Source organism: Centruroides sculpturatus, unplaced genomic scaffold (assembly GCF_000671375.1).
Source record: "Centruroides sculpturatus isolate CEXI.00-Female unplaced genomic scaffold, Cexi_2.0 scaffold74, whole genome shotgun sequence".
Lineage (NCBI taxonomy): Eukaryota > Metazoa > Arthropoda > Arachnida > Scorpiones > Buthidae > Centruroides > Centruroides sculpturatus.
In genome coordinates, this window is record NW_019384309.1 from 1,160,475 (window position 1) to 1,184,703 (window position 24,229).

Sequence of the window (24,229 nt, forward strand, 5' to 3'; positions counted from 1 at the left end):
ACTACTTGTACATATTAAAATATATAAATTAGTGTCATAGAAGATAATTCGTCATTGCTAATTGAAGTCTCAAACTACGCATTCTCTTTTGCTTTTCAGTTGCAAGTTGGAATCATGATGAAGTTTTTGCTGCCGTTTTTCATTTTAAGTACTTATTTATTTATTTCCTTGTTTTTAGTTTAGTAAAATTTGTTCTTTTTAAATATTTTTTCATAACATTCATAATATTTATTTTTTATTTGTAATTTATTTTTAAGCTTTAATTCCAAAGCAACCCGGAATATATATGTTAAATCCATTTATTAAGGATATTGTGAACGAAAACCTTAATTTTGAAACTTTATTCCCTCAAGTAACTGAAGAGGTAAAAGTAGCACTTATTGTAAGTAAAAGCTTTTAATTAACATAGTTAATATTAATTTAGTTTCAATTTGCACTAGTGTTATTATAGAAACTTGGTATGTTCTCGCTATTTTTAGAGCTAGGACATTTATCTACTAAATACTATATAAACAGTTATGACACGTATCACTTTATGTTTCAAGACGACAAAGTCATATTTATTACAATAATCTAAAGTATCTTTGTAAAAAAGGCAACTTATGGATTCATAATTTTTCTTTAATTTTAGAATATTCATTATTCATTTTTGTATGGCAAGATTCTGATAAATATTTCTGAAAGTAACGTTACTCGTGCATAAGCATGAAGAAACTTAATTCCATAATTCTTAAATTATGGAATTATCCCTAATTAAAACCATAATTATTATTTTGCATTAATTTAGAAAATGCTTTCTTAATAAATGACATAATTTGTTTTTAATTATGATTATGTGTTTTAAAAAATCAAATATTATTTTTATTAAGGCTTTTTGTTAACAGCTAATATTGTTTTGTATTGTTTCGTAAAATTTTATTGTATTGTTTCGTAAAATTCGTATTGTTTCGTAAAATGTTATTGTAACATATATTTAATATTTACTATAAATTATACGCACAAATCTTAAAAAGTAGTCAAAGATTGTCATTTTAAATTTTAGTCTTTCTTGATATTTTCAGAATATAACAGCTGGGTTATCGCAGTGTCTGGATTCGAATAATTTCCCTTCCCTCGGCTGTGAAAATGAAATAGACGGCGGGAGTAACGTGCTGTCAATTGTAACAAATATGTCGTGCCTGTTAAAGAAAGTTTGTTACCAAAATAATACGGCTAATTTAGTGCAAGCGGCAAACTGTCTTGCAGCACTAAGTTTAGCTAGAGTAGTGTATGTGGTAAAAGGTGTTCAAAGAAATGTTACAGCAAAAATACAAGAATGTCTTGGTAGTATTTTTATCGTTACCCGTAACGGACTTACGGATTGTAATTTGATCGATAACATTCTAAAATTAGATATTCAATCTGCTTTAAATAATATAGAAACAAATATTATCGAAAAGATAAAAAACAATTTCGTAACGTTATTAAAAATTCTTAGTGGAGATATGGAAGCAGAATGTGTACTTCCCATAAAAATATTATAAAATATTTTTGATGTAAATTTACGAATAAAGAATAAAACATAAATTTAATTCTACTGTACACAAATCTAGATTTTCGACTGATTTCTTTTTTTTCCAAACAAACATTTATATAACACCTTAAAAATTAGTTTAATCGGCTAAAAAATTTTTTAACATAACGTTCAATACTGAAATATTGAGATGCGATCCGACAATATACTCCATATATTACCACATGACGTCCACAGCATAGAAAAAAGAAAAACAGTCGTTTTAGCTTAAACGCATTTTTACGTTCTAGTTGTTGAACGAGTTCATTTCAGTCTGTACAAGGCTCATTCAATCAGCTGCGTGCTCCGAAATAAAATATATTGTAAGCAGACGACAACGTTCCTTCGAGTTAGGAATTTTAACACCACCTGTATTATTTTGGAAACAGAAAAATCCGTTTTACATTCGCACGTTTTTTCGCCTGGAGTTGCACCTTATATTATATGAAAAATGGAGAAGAGAAATAAGAAACAGAAAATTTGGGAAACAATTTACTCAACAACTAAATTATGAGCGAAAACGAGCAATTATTTATTGTGATATTATCACGATTTTTATAATTTTTTCATTTAAAAATTTGAACAATTGAAATAAGGAAACTTTCGGTTTCGAGTCCGAAGATACTGTATAGATAATTGAAACCTGCCTCTCCAAATTTTTTCAGGTCTAATCTCGACTTTCATCTAACTCCTTTGTCTAGATCAGTGTTTTTCAACTTGTGGGTCGCGATTCCAGGGGGGTCGCAAAGCCTTACACGGGAGATCGCGGGTAAAAGGAAAAAACAAGTGTTTCTAGGTCCTACACTACAATAAATAAAACTACAATTTCAGTGAGAAGGCTTTGCGCTTTTATTTTAAAGTACAATTGGTTTTTCGATCGATATTTAGGTCTCAACGGAAAGAAAATTAAATACGTAGTTTTTAAAATCACTGATATAGTTTTAATATGGCCTTGGGGGTCGCCAGAATTTTTTTAACTTGTAAAGGGGTCGAGTATTCAAGAAGGTTGAAAAACACTGGTCTAGATTAATGAAATACAGCCAGATGACAGCGTAATTTATAGATCTACAATTTTTTCAAATTGCAGCTTAGTAACAAAATTTATTTAATCGGAAAAAATGCACTTTTTAAGTAAAAGCAATTTTTTAATAACATTTTTTACGATAAATAATTTTTTAAAATAAAATTCGATATATTGACAAGCTGATCTGTGATATTAAGTTTTGAAAGCAAAATGTTCGAAAATGTATTTTCACCTACATTTCGAAAACCTTCATTCCCTGTGGTGAAAATTGACACCTAACACACCAGAACATTAAGTTTGCTTCGTTTGAACGAAAATTAATGCCTCTTTCTTTAGAAAAGATTGGAATCAATCGAATATTTTTACCGTTATTAAATTAACTTTTTCTCGAATATTTCACATTAAATAATCTGATTTATTTTCAGGACTTATTATGCCGTTGTCGTTTCTGTTTCTGTGTAAATAAAGATATTTTGTTTTTACTTTAAAGTAGGTTATTTTCTATTTGCTAATCAGGAACTACAGTATATAAAAAGTCCTATAAATAAAGCCTACAATTTTATTAAATTGCAAGCTAATAAATAAAATTAAACAAGACATAAAACCCATTAATTATTCATAATTTTCGCTTCAGTTGTCCAGAAAACAATAGAATAACACCTGTGAATTGCAAAAAACAAACTGTTTTGAAGTTGGCTTAAAGATGATTTTTCGTAAATATTTATTTTTTAAAATTTTAAAGTGTGTTTTGTTCAAAATTAACGTAATGTGAAAGAGACAATTTAACTTAAAATAGATTAAGTTACAAATTAGCATAATGTATGTGTTTTTCGTAAATTCGTTTTTAGTTAGAGTTTATTAACTAATAACTATAAATAAATGACAATTAAGTAGAAGATTCTACGTATTATAAGTAAAATATTTTAATTAATAGTTAAAAGATTAAACATCTAAGCAGGATGTACTCTACCTTTGTTATTTGCTATTTAATTAACCCTTTTCCTATCAAAACTGTAACATCGGCTTTTATCACAAAAATTTTAATTATTCGTATCATTTTTTAATTTAATTTATGTGCTATATGCAGGTAAACGGTTTATTTCTCATAATATACAAATAATCGTGTTAAAAAAACTGTGGAATATATTTTTACTTTTACTTTATTTCATGTTACTATGCAGTTCTATTTCTTATGTTAATTACTGCATATACTAAACCATTTCATCTGTATCGGATTTCATATAATTTTAAATATCTAATTAAGCTAAATGAGAATTATTTTTATAATTTAGGTATTTTATAAATATTTTAATGATAAAACGATTATATGATATTTATGAAAACTTCCTTTTAACTACTTTTACAACTGTATTTGTTATTCTCTTTACTGTCAATCCTCAGCTGCTGTTGCCGACGTGTAGTATATTGTAAAAGCAAATTAAATAAAAATTAAAAATTGATAATTTTATATAATTATAGACTAAAAAATTATATTTCGCATATTAAAGTCTATTTTAACCTCTCTTTTTTAATAAAGTTGAAATTTTTATGCTTTTCTGATGAAAACTCCTGTTTAATTAAATAACTTGAAACAGAAAAGGATAAAACGAATGTCATATTTTTTTGTTATACAATTGTTTTAATTTTTCCTGTTAACGAAGGATTCAGAATTTTGAGTAACGGATTTATACAATCTTAAACTTTGTATCGTTTATTTTAATTTTAATACACAAATACCGAGATGTGCGTGAAAATATCTTTTAATTTGGCAGTCTTTAAATTATTACGGTTATTAGTTGTTTTCTTTGATGATATAAATCGCATATTAAATATTGAAAAACAATACAAGCAAATAGGCTTCTCCTTGAAAAAAGTATACATTATTATGTAAATATTGTATTTAAATTTATTATTTATTTCAATTGGAAAAATGTTAGTTACAATTGACTGTTTTAAAGAGTATTCCTCGGTAAAAGTAGATTTGTATTTTTTTTCTTAAGTTTAAAACTTAATTAAGAATTAAGCGATTTTATCTGAATGTCCATTAATCACAGGCAATCTTGTTTGAAAATTTTTTTCACGCCTGAATTAATCCCGTTTGTTTTAAGTTATCGATATGTAAATATTGTATTTAAATTTATTATTTATTTCAATTGGAAAAATGTTAGTTACAATTGACTGTTTTAAAGAGTATTCCTCGGTAAAAGTAGATTTGTATTTTTTTTCTTAAGTTTAAAACTTAATTAAGAATTAAGCGATTTTATCTGAATGTCCATTAATCACAGGCAATCTTGTTTGAAAATTTTTTTCACGCCTGAATTAATCCCGTTTGTTTTAAGTTATCGATAAGTAGATAATGATAACGAAATAAAAAAATTGTTTTGCAGAATTATTGAAGGGCAATTTACGTAAATTGTAGACCTATCAACTTCCACTTTCAACTGACTCTCCGGGCTATTTGTAGTTAATTTTGACAACGGAGTTATATATATAAAAGACCAAACCAGATATGGAAACCTTAAAGTCAGAAGGTTCTGAGGTTAACTATACAAGAACATCAGATGCAAACCGATGATAACGTTATTTTAATTAAAAAATTTTCCCTTGATGGGAGTTTGATAGATAACTGGCACGACTTTCTTGCTAACAAAAAAGTACGATTTACAGGGGCAAAACACGACTACACTCCACTCAAGCAAGTGTGCGATGTGCTACCTGTCGGAATAAAAGCGCAATGGCGCCTCTATTTTTTATAATATCATCTTCAGCGAATATAATATTGCATATAGTCTTTTCAATTCTATTTTTTTTTTTTTGTAAGAATTATATTCAAGTAAGTATTTTGTTAACATTTTTTCAATATATGGCGCTACTTGTAAAGCCAGCAAACAAATGCTGGCTTTACATGCAGCGCCATATAAATAATATATATATAATAAGAAAAGTTAAAGAATCTATGCGGAAGCTATCAAACAGAAAGAAAGGTTTAAAATGAAAAAGAAAATTTTGGTAAATTACGTAATTATGCCAAATAGATACTGCTTATAGATACAAGTGTATTTTTCTACGTTCGTATAACTACTTAGTTTTCTAAAATTTAATATAAAAACAGTTTATAATTAGTATAATAGATTCTGTTAATAAAGATATATTATTCATTATTTTTATTCTCAATATATTTTAATAATTATTACGTTTAAACATTCTTCATGTCTTTTCTATCTTATACACCAGTGTTTTTCAACCTTGTTGAATAAGAGACCCCTTTACAAGTTAAAAAATTTTGGCCACCCCACACGGTCATATTAAAACTATGTCAGTGATTTTAAAAACTACGTATTTAATTTTCTTTCTGTTGAGATTTAAATATCGATCAGAAAACTAATTGTACTGTAAAATAAACAGGCACAGCCTTCTCACTAAAACTGTAGTTATTTTTGTTGTTGTTTAGAACCTACAAACACTTGTCTTTTTCTTTTACTCGTGATTCACGTGTATGGCTTTGCGATTCACCTGGGGGTCGATACCCACAGGTTGAAAAACTGTCACATTGCCCGTATTCTAGCACCAAATAGTAAATTTCGAGATAATGTTCAGGCCAATGCGGATGAAAATATGAAATACCAACTTCATTGTATTTATCTATTAGAACACTTTTCCTCTGGATTTCTATTCCGTTTTTAACATTCAAAAACTAACATGAATTTATTACATAAAATATAGGTCAAAGCAACCATCCACGTCTGTTTCCATGGCGATGCTGCACATTTGTACTATACGAGTGCCCTCTGTTACCGAACACTAAACTTAAATATATAAATTAATAGTAACTCTTTTATGTGTTAATAAATTGCGGTATAAATTTTCGAATGAATAAAATCTGAAATTTCTACATCTTTTTTTACACGTGACCGAAATATGCTACCCTGTTTCCCCAAAAATAAGACAGTGTGTTATATTAATTTTTGCTTTCAAAGATGCGCTAGGTTTTATTGTCAGGTAATATCTTATTTTTCCATGAAGAAGAATTCATATCTATTGTTGAACAAAAAAATTCCCAAGTCTAAGTTAGACGAGAGTGACATATATCCGGTCGTGTCGAACTGAACTTACGAAGTTCCTGTGCTGCAGTGGACATCCCACTTTTGCTTCAACTTAACCTTTTCATAGCGTCGACATCGGGCTCGACGATCAATTAGTGCTTACTGAACCGTAGCACTGTGCAAATGTGAGGTGGCGTGATTCCCGGCCGACCAATTTGCCATCACCAGCCCTAACGTTATGCAAATCTTGTGCTGTATTGTGCTAAAAACACGGTAGTTATGGTCAGAAATTGTAACCATTGTTTTAATGTTAAAGGATGCCGAATCCTCGAATAAAAGGTCATCGTTTCGATCATTTTTCACTTTGTGTGTTTTTCGTTATAATTTATCACGTCTTCTGTGGAAGTTCATCCAGGCCAATATACTGTTAATTCGGTGGTGTGTTAAAAGGATGAACGATAGACTCGAAAAATTAAAGAAATTTTTTGTAAATAGTCATAATTCAATTTTTAATTGAAGATATCCTGGGTTGTTGATGTTATGTATGCTGTTACTAGTTATATATTTTCATAATTAGTAAAGTTTGGTGCTTTCCCTTCTCTGTCACGTGACTTTTTACTCTGCTAGTGTGAGAATACGGACGATAGTTTTTAATTTCATACTAACTGCGTAGTTAGTGAGGGTGACTTTCGTCGGCTGAAGGTCATCGACGAGGGACCACGATGTCACGTGACCCCCATACGTCCGAGCGACCGGACGATAAAAATGACCAAATAAGGAAATAAGTTTTTCGACGGCGCGGTAATAAATCAGGGAGAGATGTCAAAAGACGTCAACAAATTCCCAGATTTTTCCTAAGTTTGAAATTTAAGTAAAAATTAAGCGAGTTCATCTGAATGTCGATTAATCCCAGGCGATGTTGTTTGGCAAATTCTCCTGGATTTAAATGAATTATCTTGCAGAATTATTGTGCTGCGATTTGAAAAAATCGTAAACCTCAAAATTTTTTTCTGTGTCTGTCCTTTCTTAATTAATCTCGAGAACGGAGTCAGATAGATGAAAAACTACACCAGACATGGGAAATTTTGGATGTTTTCCCTTACTAACTATTTCGGAACATTTCATAGAAAGCTGAAGTGACTGTATTTTAATTCAAACATTTTCCTCTGTAAGGAAATAAATAGAAAACGACATGACAATTGCTAGAGTGAAAATATGATATACAGAAAAAACTACTACTAATTTGTGGTGGAAAACGTATTTTAATTTAAAAAAATTAAAAATACGATAAAAAATTGTATGATGAATTTACAAAAAATAATTTTTTTCAAAAATTTTAAAAACCTCAGAAAACATTTTAAATATAATCAAAATTTAAATAAGGAATTTTTACTTTTATTTTTTAACTTTAAAATTATTTTGTGAAGAACGTGTGTAGAATTTTCAACCGAAACAGGTGCAAATGTAAATATCGCGCTGTACATCCGTGTGACGTCAAATCACAACTTGTACATATTAAAATACATAAATTAGTGTCATAGAAGATAATCTGTCATTGCTAATTGAAGTTTCAAATTGCTCATTCTCTTCTGCTTTTCAGTTGCAAGTAGAATCATGATGAAGTTTTTGCTGCCGTTTTTCATTTTAAGTATTTATTTATTTATTTATTTGTTTTTAGATTAGTAAAATTTGTTATTTTTAAATATTTTTCACAACATTAATATTTATTTTTTATTTGTAATTTATTTTTAAGGTTTAATTCCAAAACAACCCGGAATTTATATGTTAAGTCCATTTATTAAGGATATTCTGAACGAAAACCTTGATTTTGACACTTTATTTCCTCAAGTGACTGAAGAGGTGAAAGTAGCACTTGTTGTAAGTAAAAACGTTTAATTAATTTAAATAATTAATACTGTACAGCGTTTCAATTTGCACTAATGTTATTATAGAAACTTGGTTTTTTATTGCTATTTCTAGATCTAGGACATTTATCTACGAAATACTATATAAATAGTTATAACACTTGTCAGTACATGTTCTAGGATGACAAAGTCATATTTATTAAAATAACCTAAAGTATCTTTGTAAGAAAGGCAACTTATGAATTCATAATTATAGTTTTATTTTAGAATATTTATTATTAATTTTTGTATATCGAAATTCTGATAAATATTTTTGGTAGATTTTTAAATGTAATTTTGTTTTTATCTCGATGCGTCATTATAGAAAGTGACGTCACTCGTGCTTATTCATGGCGAAACAATTGAAACAATCTTTATTTCGCATTCATATAAAAAGTTCAGTCCTAATAAGAAATTTTCGATAACATAATTCGTTTCTAATTACAGTTTATGTGGTTTAAAAAGGATCAAATATTATTTTTCTAAAGGCTTTGTGTTAACAGCTAATAAAAAATTATTAATTAATTAATTAACTGTAATTTTTAATTAATATTCTTTCAACAATCACCTGTATTGTTAGGTAAAATTTTATTGTAAGATATAATTAATATTTACAGTACTGTTTATTAATTAGGAATTATACGCCCAAATCTTGAAATATAGTCAAAGATTCTCTTTTTAAATTTCAATCTTTTTTTGATATTTTCAGAATATAACAGCTGGATTACCGCAGTGTCTGGATTCGAATAATTTCCCTTCACTCGGCTGTGAAAATGAAGTATACAGCGGAAGTAACGTGATGTCAAGTGTAACGTATATATCGTGCTTGTTAAAGAAAGTTTGTTACCAAAATGATACGGCTAATTTAGTGCAAGCGGCAAACTGTCTTGCAGCACTAAGTTTAACTAGAGTAAATTATATGTTAGAAGGTGTTCAAAGAAATGTTACAGCAAAAATATACCAATGTATTGGTAGTATTGTTGTCGTTAGCCGTAATGGACTTACGGATTGTAATTTGATCGATAACATTCTAAAATTAGATATTCAGTCTGGTTTAGATAATATAGAAACAAATATTATCGAGAAGATAAAAACCAGTTTCGTAACGTTATTAAAAATTCTTAGTGGAGATATGGAAGCAAAATGTGCAATTCCCATAAAAATATTATAAATTATGTTTGATGTAAATTTACGAAAAAGGAATAAAACGTAAACGTAATTCTACTCTACACAGATTTCTGGATGATTTCATTTTTTTTCAAACAAAGATTTATATAACACTTTGTAAGTTAATTTAATCTGGTAAAAATGCTATATCATCACATTCAATACTGAATTATTGAGATGCGATCCGACAATATACTCGATATATTGCAATATGACGTCCACAGCATAGAAAAAAGAAAAACAGTTGTTTTAGCTTAAACGCATTTTTACGTTTAAGCTAAAACAACGTATTTGAATGAGTTCATTTCAGTTTGTACAATGCTCATTCAATCAACCGCATACTTCGATATAAAATATATTGTAAGCAGACGACAACGTCCCCCGAGTCAGGAATTCTGACACTACATTTATTATTCTGGGAGCAGAAAAAGCAGTTGTACATTAAGTAAAAGCAATTTTTTAATAACATTTTTTACGATAAATAATTTTTTTAATAAAATTCGATGTATTGACAAGCTGGTGTGTAATACTAAAATTTATTTTTGAAAGCCAAACCTTAGAAAATGTATTCGAAAACCTCCATTCCCTGTTTTTAAGTAGGAAGGGTGAAAATTAACACACAGGAAAATTAAGTTTGTTTCGTTTGAACGAAAATTAATGCTTCTGTGTTTATAAAAGATCGAAATCAATCGGATATTTTATGTATAATAAAATAACTTTTTCTCAAATATTTCACATTAAATAATCTGGTTTATTATTATTACTTATTAAGCTGCTGACCTTTCTGTTTCTGTGTAAACAAAGATATTTTGTTTTTACTTTAAAGTAAGTTATTTTCTATTTACTAATCAGGAAGTACACTATATTATAATAAGTTCTGTAGATAAAGAAGCTTACAATTGTATTAAATTGCAAGCTAATAAATAAAATCAAACAAAACATAAAACCCATTAATTGTTCATATTTTCGTTTCAGTTGTCTAGAAAACAATAGGATAACTCCTGTGAATTGCAAAAAATAAGCAGTTTTGAAGGTATATTATTAACTTGTTGCAGATAAAGATTTAAACCAAATAGCCTTCCTGGGAAAGTCACCTCTCCTGTTTAGCTCCTCACAATTAATATTAAACAAAAGATAGAAGCCATTAGTTATTCATAATTTTCGCTTCAGTTGTTCGAAAAAACAATAGAATAACTCCTGTGAATTGCAAAAAACAATCAGTTCTGAAGTTAGCTAAAAGTTGATTTTTCGTAAATATTTATATTTTAAAGTTTTAACGTTCGTTTTGTTCAAAATTAACGTAATGTGGAAGATACGATTTAAGTTAAAATAAATTATGCTCATTTGTAACTTAATCGAAGTGTTTTTCGTAAATTCGTTTCTAGTTAGAGTTAATTTATTTTCCTGTGTTATATTTCCTATGTTAATTACTGCGTATACTAAATAATTTCAACTGTATCTGATTTCATATAATTTTAAATACACAATTAATCTAAATGAGAATTATTTTCATAATTTAAATAATTTTAAAAACATTTTAATGATGATTATATAAAATTTATGAAAAATCCTTTTNTAATTTTTCGTGAATATTTTTTATATTTTAAAATTTTAAAGTTCGTTTTGTTCAAAATTAACGTAATGTGGAAGACACGATTTAACTTAAAATAAATTAAGTTACAAATTAGCATAATGTAAGTGTTTTTCGTAAATTCCTTTTTAGTTAGAGTTTATTAACTAATAACTATAAATAAATCACAATTAAGTAGAAGATTCTACTTATTATAAGTAAAGCATGCTAGTTAATTGTTAAAAGGTTAAACAGCTAAGAAGGATGAAATCTGCCTTTGTTATTTGCTATTTAACCTTTTTCCTATCAAAACTGAACATCGACTTTTATCACAAAAATGTTAGTTATTCGTATTGTTTTTCAATATAATTTTTGTTTTATATGCAAGTAAACTGTTCATTTCTTTTAATATACAAGTTATCGTGTTAAAAAAGTATGATATACATTTCTTCTTCGATAAAAATAACATACCTAATTGCATCTTCGATAAAAATAACATACCTAATTTAAAAATTTCTGTCCGTTGCGTGTCGTCCCGGGTTGAATTTTTGTAGATGCATAACGAAAAGTTCCAGTTTTTGAAGGAAATAATCGTGGCTATTGTATCGTCCGAAATTATTTTTTTAATTTGCACAATCAATATACAGTTTAAGATTATAATGTCATCGAATGTAACGACAACCCTAATATAATGCCAAATTTTTATCGGTCCTACGATTTTACTATACTAGATAATGTTAAAAAAACTTACTTTTAACGACATAAAACCGTTTTTACGTCATATTTGAAGCACTCCCAAATATACAAAATTAGATTACAAATTTTATTTAACATCTAAGTTAGAAGTCCTAAGGTCCTAAGGTCAGAGTTCGCTTCATAGAATGACTGCCGGTGGTACTCTTCCCTATCTGACTTCGGTAAAGTGAGGTGGCTGTTTTGCCTGTTTGTAGAAGAGGGTTGCCATTTTGTATTTTATTTTGACTCGATTCTCGCTCCCCCGACTACCTACGAGTCTGGAATTTTTTATGCGCAAATGATTTGGCTACCTAATACTCTGTGCCAAATATCAACTCTCGACATGTATTCCTTCATACCTCTAAGATGGTAAGAAAATCGAACAGATTTTATAAACAAGACATAGTTTTGTCAATAAAAATGCAAACTGGATAATTTTATAAAATTATAGACTTGAAAATTATATTTCGCTTATTATAGTCAATTTCGAGATAATGTCCTGGCCAATGCAGATGAAAATATGAAATACCAAGTTTATTATACTTATCTTTTAGAACACTTTTACTTTGGATTTCTAATTGAATGTTAATTTTTGATGCTTCTTAGCATTAAAAAACTAACATGAATTTATTACGGAATATCTTGGTCAAAGCAACCACCCACGTCCGTTGCCATGGCGATGCTGCACATTTGCACTATACGAGTGCTCTGTGTTAACGAACACTAAAAGTTGAAAAGGTTACAATTTATTTATTTATTTAAGTGTTAGTAAATTGCGATATAAATTTTCAAATTAATAAAATGTGAAATTTCTACGTCTTTTTTTATTACACATAACCAAAATATGCTATAACATATTTAGGGATTATAGAATCGTTACCAACAGGCTGCCTTTAACATGACAATATAATAACCATGTTTTATATTCTCCTCTGTTATCAGGCCCGTGTTTTGTACGTGCGAAACTTTGGCCAAGAAGCGCTTGGAGGCCCCTTTAAGAAAGTCGTAATGGAGGATTAATGTTCACGAATTTTTCAATTAGCTTTCTGCGCTTAACATATGGTTATATTTATACTTAATAAAATTTGTCAAAGATATCTTTTGATTGTTTACTGTTTATAATAATTTTTTTACTCGTTGTTCTATTCAATTTTGCATATTTTCGAAATCTCGAATGTTAGAATGCCCCAATGTCTGGAGTCCCCAAGGCCCGGTAGGTTCAGATTTAAAGATGGACCTGGCTGTTATGCATAGTAGGAAAATTTATATATAAATTTTAATATAATAATTTATATAATTTCGTAAGTATTATTTGAAAACTTTTTAAGTAATTTAAGAATTTCATTGAACAGAAAATATCTTGATTGAACAAATTAATCAAGATATTTTTGGTGAATTTTATTTACCATTAAAATGTGCAATTAACTGTACATATATTCTTTGAACTTATTATTAATTTTTTGCAATAATTTATAATTTCATAGATATATTTTTAACATTCGGTAATTTATAATATCATCAGTCTTAATTATTCCTTGCAGGAGACTTCTGCTTAATATTTCCTTTCTTTTGTCAGTTTCTTTCACTGTTAAAGCTGATTTTCTGTTTAAATTATTATTTGTCAGATTTTTCTCGTTTCGTATTGGTTTCATTAGTCTCTTTGTGTATTTCTTATTTGTCATTCTTTCAATGTGTCCTGTTATTTCCATTTTGCTCTCTTATTTATTCATTATACAAACGATAATTATCAATATTTGAATAATATTTTTTAAGCTAATTAATTTTTTACAAAATTCGATGAGCTGATAAGCGAATCTTATATTTACTTTTGTAAGCAAAAACTTCAAAAAATATCTTTACCGTCATTTCGCCAACCACCATTCCTGGTGTTTGAGCAGGGAAAGTGAAAATTGACACATCAGGAATCAGCGATTTATTTTGTTCAAACGAAAATTCGTGCCTGTATGTTTAGAAACAATAAAAATAAATCAGAGTTTTTTACTTTGTATAATAACGTTTTTTTTTCTGGAATATTTAATGTTCAGAAATTATTTTAAATTTTGTTATATACTATGTGTAATATATATATATATGTAATATGTTTGAGATAAAAACAAAATACATAGATTATAGCGAGTTATCGCAATTTATTAATTATTTTAACAATTAATGCAAAAAATGTAATTTTAATTAAGTTTTAATTAATTGGTAACAAAAAATCAGTTGGTGTTAACAAGAGCTGACAAGATCAGGAAAGTGGCGATTATGAAAAGAAGAGGGTATAATGTCAATGTGACATTGAGATAAATAACAAGAATCATGGATTAAAACTAAAACTGGAACAAAATAGCCATACACATCTCCATTTTTTGGACATTAATATAAAGTTAAAACAAAGCTATGTACAAACGGCAGTGTATTTGAATCCCACGCATGCTCCACTGTACATTCCATCATGGTCCAATGATCCGTTTAGATACAAGATGTCGGGGTTTAAAACGCTTATTAAAAGGGCGTTCTTATATTGGACCAATGTAAAACATCGACTTAGGGAGATTATAAAAATTAAGAAGGTTACGAAAAGTTTAAAATACAAAACATCTGCAATTGACGGATTGGTCAAGGGTTACAGACAAGATGCTAGCAGACGTGATAATAGAGAAAATAGGATTAATAAATTCACATATAATAGGAATTTAGAGGGAGTAATAGAGGAATTATGTAAATATAAAACAAGAAAACGGTATAAAAACGAGCGTCAAACATCTATAAATTGCTAAGAAATGATAAGGACGAAATAAGAATGCGGGAGAAGGCTGGCGTTTATAAAATTCCTTTTGAAAATTAGCAGTTAGGAGTGGCAAAGGTTTATGTAATTGTCACTACAAGAAACTTGGCAATAAGTATAAGAGAGCACAGGTATGACGTTAATAAAGAATATAACACTGTTTTGGCAATTTTGGCACAAACGGATGGAGAAAATATAAGATAAGTTTAGACAAGAATAATTAAGACGGTTCATTTTCCTGCGATAGCGTTGGGTATGGAGAAAATGAAAGCATACAAGAGTAAAGTAGATAACTATTGCTTAAATGCTCAGGACGCTGATGCTCTTCCAACGGCCTGGAAATACGTGAGAAAAAAAGGAAATGACAATTAAAACCCTTAAAATTTATGGCGTTTGTATTTTAACTGGTTTAATGTATATTTTCGTTATATTAGTTTACTTTTTACATTTTGTTTGATTATATAATATGTTAGTATTTTGTTGACTATTAAACTCATGTTTCCTTTTTACACGTTTTCAAATAAAATACTTTTGCGTTTATTTTTCTATTTCGTCTAATATTTCCCTGCTGTTTGCTTTTTCATCTTCACCAAAATTTCAGATACTGATTATTTAAAATATTTAAATACTAAAAGGGTGCAATCAATAAAAGAAGAATAAACATAATATCACAATACAATATTTTCATAAAGATGAGTATTTTTGAATAAAATAGACGCAGACCAATAGTGACCACAATCAATAGTCTGTGGATATTTACTTTTGTATTTTCGTCGTTAAAAGAAAAGGAAACCCAAAATAGTGAAAAATTATGGCCTGGAATCATTCAAATTGCACTTTAAGTTCATATAATAATTTTCGAATATAGATACATGCAAGTCATTAATAGCGTCACCATCGGTCTGCATTTATTTTACTCCAAAACTAGCAGTTGAGCCCGGCGATTCCCGTGCAAAAAACAACACCAAAGACTAAAATTGAAAATACGAAATAATTTCTAACTCTTCTATTATCTAAATATATAAAACTACTTGTCCTGACTGAATAACTCATTGATTCATCATCGCCCAGAGCAAACCAATGAACCTAAAGAGGTGAAATTTGGTTCAATGTTAGGGTACGTCATGGAAACGCGCACTAAGAAAAAATTTTTGAAAATTCCTAGGCGGAGGGGAGAGGGAGAGAATTAAGTTTTAAACGGAAGAACAGCTTCTACTGGATTAAGACTTAACCGGAAGAACAGCTTCCACTCTACTATTTTAGATGCGATATTTTGTTTTTAATTACGTTTAGTCTTCATTGAGTACTTAGGGGTATTAAATTGACAACATTTATACATTGTTATAAATATTTTTATGTATTTCGATTTTAAAAATGTTCGAACCGTTTTAAATTCGAATTTGTTATTGCGTATTGGTTCGATTATAGAACGATTGTAAACGTTCCAGAAAATTGATCAAATTGAAAACAGTTCGTTTGTCTCTCGGCAATTCTCATCATCCTCAGCGGTAGGTGTTATATAACAATTACTTTGGTTGTTGAAATACTGAATGTAAATGGGGTTTGCTTGCAAAATCCTCGCGGGCAAAGCCGCGGGTAACAGATAGGATTATGAATATAGTCGATCATACCCGTATTCACAGGGTACAACAATTAGATCTTCGTATTCCGAGGCTAATTAGAGAATTCTTAGATGGGTTTAAAAATACGTTCGATTTCCTGCAACAACTGCGTCTAAAATAGTACAGTACAAGCAGAATTCTTCACAAAAATTCTTTACTCTCTCCCTCTCCTCAACGTGGAGAATTTCGAAAATTACTTGGAATGATATTTCATTCCAATTTTTAAAAACATTATTTACGCTAAATAATCTATCTATATAAAAACAAATGTATGGCTGTCAGTCTGTGTTCTTCACGCATTACTACACCATTTATCCGATTGCCATGAAACTTTGGGAAGTTGTTTAATACACTCCCGCCAAGTTTTCCGGCATAGTACATTTATCCTACGATAGGTGGCGCGCGTGTATACGAGCATTTCATATATAAAGTCGACACGAAGAGCACTTGCGCATAAGTTTGCTTTATTCTTAACGTTCAATTTCATGTTTGAATTGATATATATGAATGACTCTGGAAGATCCATGTTATTTTTCGAATTTAGTAAATTTGAAGAAGAACCCAGAATAAGCTACAAGTTTATTATAAGGAGTTACTATGCTGCTGTCGTTTCTGTTTCTGTGTAAACAAAGATATTTTGTTTCTACTTTAAAGTAAGTTATTTTTTATTTACTAATCAGGAACTACACTATTAAAATAAGTCATATAAATATGCGAGGCTACAAGATTTTTTATATTGCAACTGTGAGGGTCGTAAAAGCGCGTCGAAATTGCGACTAATTACGAAACTTTTAAGTCGGAGAGTTTCGAAGATAGAATCGGGTTAAGAGAATGTGTTAATGACAGAACCCAGAGGGGACGAAAACTTTCTTACGTATTGTAAGACAAACGCGACCCGATGAAAAACAGCAGGGAGAGTGTCGACAGAGAGAGAGAGAGCTTTGTCCAGATGCTCGCGAACAAGTGTCGGGTCGAAACAATCGAGAAAAGGAAGGAGTTAATGACAAAAGAAACATCTGTTAAGCCCGAACGTGTTAGGAGGTAAATGGCCACAAGAACATCTGGTGGACAGTTTAGGTTCAAATATGTCAGAGGAAAAGGCTAAAACGTAGTAAAATACGAGCGCGGACTTTAAAAGCTCCGTTATCACCTCTCCGACATTTTCCCGACCCGGATCGGTGTCGGGTTTCGCCTAGAAACAAAAGAATGACCAATCGGGGTAAGGGAGAAAGTGAACGGTATCAATCAAAAGGGTGATATTCGGGGATAATCTTATAAAATCCTCAAATCTCAAGGACGAAGAGGCCGATTTTCCCGAAGACGAGTGCCGAGAAGACTCCAGGTCATCCGTGCACCTATCAGCCACAACCGTCCAAGCTTCTCCGCCTACTAAGAAGAAGGGCGTGTGAATCCGAACACCGGACATCGCCCGTTCTCCGTCGGACTCTTCTTCTAGGAAGCCCCGGGGCACCCACCAGCAGCTGACGTCCAACATTCCTAATTATTGTTATTGATACTATTTAAGTTAACTTTTAGTCAAAAATGAACGGTTTCGTGTAAGACACTTGTCATCTTTGTCTCCTACCGCCACCACCCACATACGATTCGCTCCTAGGTTTTCCTGACGCGCAATTAACGTATTGCCCCTAAGAGTCGGCGACCTTACAATACCTAATAATTGTGTGAGAATACGGACGAAGAGTCAAATCGTCGGATCTGAGAGATCCGCTCACTTTCTCACTGGATGGCTTAATTTTAAAAGAATTCGAGTGGGAGGTCGCGAGTTTGTTCAATGAGATGTCGGCAATTATAGGAAGACACTGAGCAGGCCATTAATAAATTCAAAATCAACAATTTAATAAGANAATCGTCGGATCTGAGAGATCCGCTCACTTTCTCACTGGATGGCTTAATTTTAAAAGAATTCGAGTGGGAGGTCGCGAGTTTGTTCAATGAGATGTCGGCAATTATAGGAAGACACTGAGCAGGCCATTAATAAATTCAAAATCAACAATTTAATAAGATAAAAAAAATAAAAAAATAAAATACAATAATGGCTATTACATGAAACCTATGTGACATATTCACCGAGAAAGAGTTTACAATCAAATCGTATTACCTCGTTGGATATCTTCCTTTCTTGTATCTGGTGTACAACATATCAGGAACTGTACGGAAAGTGGAGTGGAGAATGGAGAGTGACAGACCTGATCACTCGTTGAGGCACTCCCCGAGTGTTTGTTAATTTGCCCTTTTGTCCTGAATTTCCCCCAATCGCCACCTGAGAAATTCATTAGCTGACGGAAAGATCAGATGTGTCAATCGGCCAGATGGTGTGAAAAAAATTAAATTAAGCTGTGAAATAAAGGAAACTGAATTTCTCTGTTATAAAAGTAAAAGTAGTTAGTCAGCCGTTTTTCAGGATGTTCTTTTCCTATTGAAAACAGTTCGTTTGTCTCTCGGCAATTCTCATCATCCTCAGCGGTAGGTGTTATATAACAATTACTTTGGTTGTTGAAATACTGAATGTAAATGGGGTTTGCTTGCAAAATCCTCGCGGGCAAAGCCGCGGGTAACAGATAGGATTATGAATATAGTCGATCATACCCGTATTCACAGGGTACAACAATTAGATCTTCGTATTCCGAGGCTAATTAGAGAATTCTTAGATGGGTTTAAAAATACGTTCGATTTCCTGCAACAACTGCGTCTAAAATAGTACAGTACAAGCAGAATTCTTCACAAAAATTCTTTACTCTCTCCCTCTCCTCAACGTGGAGAATTTCGAAAATTACTTGGAATGATATTTCATTCCAATTTTTAAAAACATTATTTACGCTAAATAATCTATCTATATAAAAACAAATGTATGGCTGTCAGTCTGTGTTCTTCACGCATTACTACACCATTTATCCGATTGCCATGAAACTTTGGGAAGTTGTTTAATACACTCCCGCCAAGTTTTCCGGCATAGTACATTTATCCTACGATAGGTGGCGCGCGTGTATACGAGCATTTCATATATAAAGTCGACACGAAGAGCACTTGCGCATAAGTTTGCTTTATTCTTAACGTTCAATTTCATGTTTGAATTGATATATATGAATGACTCTGGAAGATCCATGTTATTTTTCGAATTTAGTAAATTTGAAGAAGAACCCAGAATAAGCTACAAGTTTATTATAAGGAGTTACTATGCTGCTGTCGTTTCTGTTTCTGTGTAAACAAAGATATTTTGTTTCTACTTTAAAGTAAGTTATTTTTTATTTACTAATCAGAAACTACACTATTAAAATAAGTCATATAAATATGCGAGGCTACAAGATTTTTTATATTGCAACTGTGAGGGTCGTAAAAGCGCGTCGAAATTGCGACTAATTACGAAACTTTTAAGTCGGAGAGTTTCGAAGATAGAATCGGGTTAAGAGAATGTGTTAATGACAGAACCCAGAGGGGACGAAAACTTTCTTACGTATTGTAAGACAAACGCGACCCGATGAAAAACAGCAGGGAGAGTGTCGACAGAGAGAGAGAGAGCTTTGTCCAGATGCTCGCGAACAAGTGTCGGGTCGAAACAATCGAGAAAAGGAAGGAGTTAATGACAAAAGAAACATCTGTTAAGCCCGAACGTGTTAGGAGGTAAATGGCCACAAGAACATCTGGTGGACAGTTTAGGTTCAAATATGTCAGAGGAAAAGGCTAAAACGTAGTAAAATACGAGCGCGGACTTTAAAAGCTCCGTTATCACCTCTCCGACATTTTCCCGACCCGGATCGGTGTCGGGTTTCGCCTAGAAACAAAAGAATGACCAATCGGGGTAAGGGAGAAAGTGAACGGTATCAATCAAAAGGGTGATATTCGGGGATAATCTTATAAAATCCTCAAATCTCAAGGACGAAGAGGCCGATTTTCCCGAAGACGAGTGCCGAGAAGACTCCAGGTCATCCGTGCACCTATCAGCCACAACCGTCCAAGCTTCTCCGCCTACTAAGAAGAAGGGCGTGTGAATCCGAACACCGGACATCGCCCGTTCTCCGTCGGACTCTTCTTCTAGGAAGCCCCGGGGCACCCACCAGCAGCTGACGTCCAACATTCCTAATTATTGTTATTGATACTATTTAAGTTAACTTTTAGTCAAAAATGAACGGTTTCGTGTAAGACACTTGTCATCTTTGTCTCCTACCGCCACCACCCACATACGATTCGCTCCTAGGTTTTCCTGACGCGCAATTAACGTATTGCCCCTAAGAGTCGGCGACCTTACAATACCTAATAATTGTGTGAGAATACGGACGAAGAGTCAAATCGTCGGATCTGAGAGATCCGCTCACTTTCTCACTGGATGGCTTAATTTTAAAAGAATTCGAGTGGGAGGTCGCGAGTTTGTTCAATGAGATGTCGGCAATTATAGGAAGACACTGAGCAGGCCATTAATAAATTCAAAATCAACAATTTAATAAGATAAAAAAAATAAAAAAATAAAATACAATAATGGCTATTACATGAAACCTATGTGACATATTCACCGAGAAAGAGTTTACAATCAAATCGTATTACCTCGTTGGATATCTTCCTTTCTTGTATCTGGTGTACAACATATCAGGAACTGTACGGAAAGTGGAGTGGAGAATGGAGAGTGACAGACCTGATCACTCGTTGAGGCACTCCCCGAGTGTTTGTTAATTTGCCCTTTTGTCCTGAATTTCCCCCAATCGCCACCTGAGAAATTCATTAGCTGACGGAAAGATCAGATGTGTCAATCGGCCAGATGGTGTGAAAAAAATTAAATTAAGCTGTGAAATAAAGGAAACTGAATTTCTCTGTTATAAAAGTAAAAGTAGTTAGTCAGCCGTTTTTCAGGATGTTGTTTTCCTCCTTTATCTTTTATTATTTTACTTTAAAATTTAATAAAAAGTGATTAATAAAATACATGTATATTATTAACTTGTTGCAGATAAAGATNCGACGTAAGTCGAATTTACCTGTCTCCGAATCTACTTATCACTAGGAAAGCATTTTAAATAATATATGGTTAATAAAAATCTATTTTAAGCTTACAAACAAATAAATTTTAGTTTTTAATATAGTACAAAAAAAGTAATCTAAATTTACGAATGCGTGTACTGTAAATACAGTACATACTTGTATATATTTTAATATGATTTTATGTGCTTTAAACGTTTATCTAGTGATATTACGACTTCAATATTTGTGGCGGACAGACGTAAAGTCGAATAAAATGACTTAAACTTGATTTTTATTTTTCCATATACTTTTTTAACAAGCGACGTATAATCGGGAACGACGTAACTCGAAACCGACGTAAGTCGAGGTATGTCTGTATTTTGAAAAAAACGTGGGTAGAATTTACAGATGCAAATATCGCGCTGTACATCTGTGTGACGTCAAATCACTAATTGTACATGTTAACAAAATATAAATTAGTGTCATAGAAGATAATTTGTCATTGCTAATTGAAGTCTCAAATTACGCATCCTCATTTGCTTTCAGTTGCAAGTTGGAATCATGATGAAGTTTTTGCTGCCGTTTTTCATTTTAAGTACTTATTTATTTATTTCCTTCTTTTTACATTAGTAAAATTTGTTTTTTTAAAATATTTTTCACAACATTAATATTTATTCTTTATTTTAATTTACTTTCAAGCTTTAATTCTAAAACAACCCGGAGATTGTTTGGTCGATACAATTGTAAAAATTGTGAAATAAAATCTTGATTTTGACACTTTATTCCCTCAAGTGACTAAAGAGGTGAAAGTAGCACTTATTGTAAGTAAAAACTTTTAATTAACATAAGTAATTAATACTGTATAGCGTTTCAATATGCACTAGTGCTATTATAAAAACTCGGTTTGTTTTTTCTATTTGTAGAGCTAAAACATTTATGTACTAAATACTATATAAATATTCATAACACATGTGACTTCATGTTTCAGGATGATAACTGATATTTATTACAATAATCTAAAGTATTATTGTAACAAAGGCAACTTATGTATTCATAATTCTGGTGTCATTTTAGAATATTCATTATTAATTTTTGTATGCCAAGATTTTGATAAATATTTTTGAAGATTTTTAAATGTAATTTGTTATGATCAAGGTGACTCATTATAGGAAGTAATGTTACTCATGCATAATCATGAAGAAACCAATTGAAATTATCATTATTAGGAAAATGCATTCCTAATAAATAAAAAATTTACGATAATTATGATAACATAATTCGTTTCTAATTATAGTTTATGTGCTTTAAAGAGAATCAAATATTATTTTCTTAAAGGCTTTCTGTTAACAGCTGATGAAGGATTATTAATTAATTAATTAAATATAACATTTAATTAATATTTTTTAAACAATCACCTGTATTGTTTGATAAAATTTTATTGTAAGATATATTTAATGTTTACAGTTCTCTTTATTAACAAGGAATTATACGCCCAACTCTTAAAAAGTAGTCAGAGATTCTCTTTTTAAAATTTATTCTTTCTTGATATTTTCATATAACATAAATGTAATTCTACTGCATACAAATATAGATTTCTGGGTGATTTTATTCTTTTCAAAACAAACATAAGTTGAAAAAGACCAAAACCACTTACGAAAAACAGAGGAGCCAATTTCTTCCAAGTCAATAAAATACCTTGAAAATTAATTTATTCATCTAAAAATGTTATAACATCGCGTTCAGAATAGACATGGGTGGACGGTAGTAATAGTAAAGATAAGAGAAAAGGTAAAATTCAAAAGTAAGTATGGAGGAATAAGAATAGTCTCGTTAAGTGCATTAGATAAATTTCTACCGTACACGATCGAGTGTGATTAAAGTATGGCTTTTGCTAAGATATTTGACTGTTTCAATTCGGTACGAGAAACCGACGGGAAGGAACACGTGAATGCGGGATGGGTTTTCTAAACTGAGACTTAGTAAAGTTTATTTAAACATTAACGAAAATAATAATAATTTTATACTTTATTAATTATCAATATTAAACAAACGAATGATATAACAACGAATCGATTTAAAATTTCTTAATTAAACTGTAGTTACTACGTAGATGAACACCTTTTTATATCTATTCTATATTTAAAATGTAGGGATAGCAATATTTCAAGAAATAGTTTTATCAAAAAGAGAAAAAAAAAGCGACGAAAGTGCTATAAATGTAAAGTATTCTTTGTATGTTATATAGAAGATACGTCAGTAAAACTGTCCAAAAAACAAATTTGTCTAAACGGAAAAACTTATTTAGAACGAGTAATATTTTATATTATATTCTACTATAAGCCGGAGGAAACTTCTCCAATCTGGAAAGAAAAAAGGGTACATATTGGGCTGCAATTCAAAAAAAATTTCAAACCTATAAGTTCGCACTGTCGTTGCCCTGTCTCTGTCCCTCTTTAATCTCGAAAACGGATAAATAGATAAAATTAAAAAACGGACGGGGAAATCGTAACAAAAATACGACCAGATTAATTTAACTATCAATATGTATGAACTTCCGATTTGTATTTCCATTCACGTTATTTCAAAATCGTCAGTCGACCCCCCTATAACGTACGTTCCTATAACGACAATTCCTATAACGTAGCGAAAAAATTGTAGCAACTTTCGTATAACGTACCTCCTATAACGTCGTTTCGCGAGAAGATTGATAGAGTCTGGACCAATAGTGGATGAGCAGCCGAACTACTTTCCTCCGACCCTGCGCCACGCTACGGAGCGGCTAAATTGAGTTTGCTATCGTCTGTTTAGTATTATATATAAATTANGATATATTTAATGTTTACAGTTCTCTTTATTAAC

At 30.8% G+C, this 24,229-nt stretch overlaps 1 protein-coding gene across 1 annotated transcript in view; it reads left to right on the forward strand.

Annotated features, from left to right (window-relative positions):
* Positions 1–73: 73 nt before the first annotated feature.
* The window catches only part of LOC111621020, a 44,906-nt gene continuing 20,750 nt past the window's right edge, over positions 74–24,229 (forward strand). Inside the window, exons 1-2 of the mRNA XM_023363064.1 lie at positions 74–148; positions 258–382. Of these exons, the coding sequence (XP_023218832.1) occupies positions 115–148; positions 258–382 (159 nt within the window). The 5' untranslated portion in view covers positions 74–114. The remainder of the gene's footprint in view (positions 149–257; positions 383–24,229) is intronic.